This window comes from Kryptolebias marmoratus, linkage group LG15, assembly GCF_001649575.2.
Source record: "Kryptolebias marmoratus isolate JLee-2015 linkage group LG15, ASM164957v2, whole genome shotgun sequence".
Classification (NCBI taxonomy): Eukaryota; Metazoa; Chordata; class Actinopteri; order Cyprinodontiformes; family Rivulidae; genus Kryptolebias; species Kryptolebias marmoratus.
Window position 1 is genome coordinate 34,624,186 of NC_051444.1, and position 4,990 is coordinate 34,629,175.

At 39.1% G+C, this 4,990-nt stretch overlaps 1 protein-coding gene across 1 annotated transcript in view; it reads right to left on the reverse strand.

Annotated features, from left to right (window-relative positions):
- Positions 1-564: 564 nt before the first annotated feature.
- si:ch211-112g6.4 (SH2 domain-containing protein 7) overlaps positions 565-4,990 on the reverse strand; it is a 25,262-nt gene continuing 20,836 nt past the window's right edge. The window contains exon 6 of the mRNA XM_025002133.2: positions 565-2,396. Coding sequence (XP_024857901.2) covers positions 2,364-2,396 — 33 coding nt within the window. The 3' untranslated portion in view covers positions 565-2,363. The remainder of the gene's footprint in view (positions 2,397-4,990) is intronic.

The window sequence follows — 4,990 nt, forward strand, 5'->3', positions numbered from 1 at the left end:
CTGGAAGGAGCATAATATGACACGAAGAGAATATGAATACTTTTAGATATCTGGGAAAGTAAATTAAAAATTAAATTAACCTTTATCATATTTATGATGATTCTTGGTTATGTTAGGCCAGCAGAGAAGGCCTTGTTGGCCCTGATGGCCCACCACTGGCCTATTGTGTATATAGAAAAAGACTTGAGTTCAGCTCATGTAAAATGGGAGCAAAAGAAAAAGTGTTGCGTTTATATTTTTCTACAATATAGTCGAGACCCTTGATTTTACATGAAAGAACGTTAAAGGACAACTTGCTTTAAGTTCTTTTACATATTTACAAAACAACAAATCAGTTATGAACAAATGATTCTAGTGACTTTATGGCAAAAAGGTGATTGTTTGATTTATGCATTATAAAAATGATGCTCAGATACCAAAATATAAAGTAAATGCTCTGTTTAAACTGTTAAATGGAATGAGAGAAGAAAAATATGTAATAAAATAATTAAAAGCAAAAAGAAAGACAAGGAAAATAAAAGAACTATAAGTTTTATTAAATAGTTTGATTGTTATAAACCCCATAATAATTATAACTATTACTAAGTGCACAAACCAGTCACATAGACAAATAAATGGAACTGCAGTCTAATGCAGTCTGTGTGGGGTCTGTAAGGGAAGGTGAAGGATGGGTGAGGAACCTTAGCTGTAGCTCCATGCAGACAGCTGCTTATCAGGAAAGCTTCAGTCCATCTTTGCTCTCATGTCCTTGACTAATGTGTCCAAAATGTCCCTTAGACCAGCTGAATGTTTGTAGCTGATGAAGTCAACATCTGTGGTCCTCTGTGCTCAAAGTTCAGTCCCTGTCGTTTGTTGGTTTGCTCTTACTCAGATTTGAGAAGGCTGATAGTTCTTATTGTTGCTCTTTCAGCAGAAACAATGTTTAGTCAGACTCTTAGGTTGTAAGAAGGTTGACAGTCCAACAGTCCACGACAGGCAGCGTTCAGCACGATCCTCTCCATTCTGGCCTAGAAGACAGCTGATGTAGCTTCACCAGCATCTTCCCGGAAGCAGAAGTCTGATGATGGAAGGAGTACGATGAACTCATCCAGCCTATGTCAAAACAACCTATGGGAGGCTGACAGGCATACAGTTCTTTATCCAAACTGTCTGAGGGGATAGAATCATTTCATAAAAAATAAAACTTAAAGCCAATCTAATTACACTTCAATCCATTTCTTTTATCCACTCTTATCAGGGAACAAACAAAACATTAACCAGATGTGGTCACTTCTGGAAAGTGAATAGCATTGTTATCATTAGAAAGTCTACGTGAAAGCATTTATATAAACACAAGAGAAATTAAAAGGTCAACGATTCTTTCAGCACATCAAAAAGTAAAAGTCTTACTGTTTTAAAAGTCTTAATACAATTAAAAATTTAACTTTAGGAGTAAATGTACCTTTTCCAGTCTCTGTTGGGTTTCTCCAGACTGAAATAGCCCGTGAGCTTGTTTCTCAAAACATAGATAAGTAACCAGGTTTCAGTGTGCAATCCATCACAGGGAAACAGTACATGCCATGTACTGCAGCATGTATCAGGTAATTATCAGCTATCTACCTGGTATTTACCATGTAAATACCATGTACATACCCAATATTTAGCAGGCATGTACCTGGTATAAATCGGCTAAGGACCCATTATGTACCAAGTATGTACCCTTTGAGTACCTGGTACATACTCATTATGTATCAGGTACATACCCAGTATGTACCCAGTACAAATCCAGTTCTATTATGTATTGCTACCCAGTTTTGTTTTGTTTTTACTTTGGCTGGATGCTGTGAAAGGATTTCTGGGTTTCATGGATGGAATCTTGTAAATCACTCATAGTTGTATTCAGATTGTATTAATGCATCAATTTATCAAAATGAACCATATTCTTGATTTGTAATCACATTTAATAGCCAAATATTTTTCTTTTCCAATGTTGTTTTCAGTCATTAACTGTTTTTATCCCTTTGTTTTCTCAGCTCTTCTTCTTTATCTGATATGTTTGTTTTACTTTTGCAGCCTAAGGAAAGCTTGTTTCACAGCAAACCCTCGACAGGTTACACTGAAAAATGCTGAAAACAATAATTTAGCACTAAAGAAAACTGTTGCTAAAACCCTTTTAACATTTCCAATTTAAGGTAAAGCTTTGTACCTTGATCACAGAGTTCTGGTTTTTAAAAGTCTATAACTGAAAACCTGAGGTGCTGTCGTAAGTTTTATAATTAAACTCAGAGTCCTTTTATTTCTGTCTCTTTGAGACACTCAGTGGAGTCAAGAACAGGAGAAGGTCCAGAATATGTTGAGGAGGATCTCCACATGAGGTGATGCATTTATTTCTTCAAGAAATTCTTCCATTTTAAATTCTGTAAAGACAAAATTAAAACAAAAAACGTTCAGATTGAATTTATGCTCTTTGTAATATAAAGTCAGTATCTCACTGGGCTGTAACTCTTGGAAACTAGTTGACAAACAGCATTCATGAGGGACAAAACATCTTGAAATGTTTGCAGGCTTCCTTCATTTCTTTGAGTGAGTCAAAAAGGCTTGTCACTTGAATTTGTTAAAAAAATCAATTGTGCGACAAATTTTCTTTTAATAACCGCAGAGCTGTTTTGGGCGTCTTGAACACATCTCAAACCCTTTTGAGATTAGTTTCCATAAACTAATAAACTAGTGCTAAGAGCTGTGTTTTCGTAACTGAATGGGTGTCAAAACACTACTTGTGACAGAAACCATACAAAGCTGGACCCAAATGTACAGACTAGAAAAGTTGCTTTTTGTATAAAAAGCAGTGTGAGTGTGCTGCTCAGTATGGGAGACTGCAATGAAGTGAAGATTCAATGTAATCTGCTGACCTTCTTAGAAAACTTTTACTAACTGGCTTTTTATAATGTATGTGAATGTTTTTGTACAGCACCCTGAGACGACTTATGTCGTGACTTGGCGCTATATAAATAAACTGAACTGAACTGAACTGAGTTGAATTGAATTGAATGCTGAGAGCTGAATGACTTTGCTGAAATTTTCTGAAAAAACAAATCTAAAAAAGCTGAAAAATCTAAAAAAGCAGAACACTAACCTAAAGCTAACAACAAAAAAATGTTAACTAAAAATAAAAGTAGCAGCATGATAATACCTAAAATGGCAAACATAAAATAAAATTAACATCTAAACTTTCCAAACCTATATCAGGTTCAGATTCAGTAACTTCCGTTCTAGTATCCAAAGGGTAAAACAAAGTAGCTTTTTCTCCCAGCTCCAATTTGTGGACAATTTGAAACAATACGTTTTTGTGATTAGCTATAGTGACCTACAACATAGTATAAAGTTATTCACAAATCTCACATCTGTAAGGATTTGGGTGTTTTTGAGTTGTTTTTGTTATCTTGTTATCGTGTTTGAATTCCTTATTTAGTTCTGATCCTTGTTTCCTTGTACTCCCTGTGCCACCATTAACATGCCCTCAGCTCACTAGTTATCCTCTCAGCCTGCAATGTCCACCTCACCTGTTCCTTATCATCTCCCAGCTGTAGTCAATCTCCCCCTCAGCCCTTTATGAGTCTCTTGTCACTCAATTGCCACTGGTTCATTGTTGGTATAATCCCAGAGTCAGGTCTTATCCTTGTGTCTCCTCACAGTTCTTCGTGTGCATTTTTGTGTTATTAGTTTTGCTGCCCCGTCAGTATGGAAGGAGAATTTTGTCACAAGTCGAGAGAGCACATATTCAATTTGCAAGCAGGATTTTATCTCTTGCTTTCAAAACTTTTATTGCTTGCACTCAAAACTTTTCTCTCTCTCAAAACGTGCTCTTTTTCAAATATTCTCTTTTCTCTCTCAAATCTTTGTGTTTGCACTCAGATTTTCTCCTCGCACACAAAACGTCTCTCTGACGGATCAGATCTGCGCTTGAAAACCTCTCTTTTCGCTCATGGATCAGAGAGCACCATCGCCTATCAACTGTTCCAGCCAATAGAATGACAGTGTTCCTCTGGGTGCACTTGACACTTGCTGGTGCGGCTGCATACCCAGTACACTGATTGGAAGCGGTAGTTCTATCCAAGTTATCCCGCAAAATGGATCGGCACTAACAAAACTCTAAAGTAAGTACAATTTTCATGGCTCGTAACTGCAGTTTATTTCACACAACTGTTTAATTTTGTCTTAGTTTAAATGAGTTTATTCATTTATCATCACAACGCCCTTACACCAGCACAGCTGAAGCAGAGAAACACTACTTCCGGTTTCTGCTCTGTGTAAACAGTGTTAGGGGGTTAGCCTGCAGCTAACTGTAGAATGTAATCACAAGATAGCAGCAGCTTTGTGACAGCAGAAATTAGTTTTCTCAATTAATTCACCTCCCTTTTTTGTGTTTTTTTGCAGTAATTGGGGTTAAATCCACCCCTCCCTGGGCTGCCACCTTATCGTGGTGGAGGGGTTTGAGTGTCCCAATGATCCTAGGAGCTATGCTGTCAGGGGCTTCATGCCCCTAGTAGTGTCACCCAAGGCAGGTCCTAGGTGAGGAATCAGACAAAGTGCAGCCCAGAGACCCCTAATGATGAGTACGATTATTGGACACAGTGTTCCCTCACCCGGTCACCGGAGACGTGGGTCTCCCTTCCCATGGGCTCACCACCTATGGGAGGGGCCAAAGGGGTCAGGTGCAATGTCAGATGGGTGGTGGCTGAAGGCGGGGACCTTGGCGGTCTGATCCTCGGCTACAGAAGCTGGCTCTTGGGACGTGGAATGTCACCTCTCTGGTGCGGAAGGAGCCTGAGCTGGTGTGTGAGGTTGAGAGGTTCCGGCTAGAAATAGTCGGGCTCACCTCAACGCACAGCTCTGGCTCTGGAACCAGTCTCCTTGAGAGGGGTTGGACACTCTTCCACTCTGGAGTTGTCCCCGGTGAGAGGCACCGAGCAGGAGTGGGCATACTTGTTGCCCCCCATCTTGGTGCCTGTAC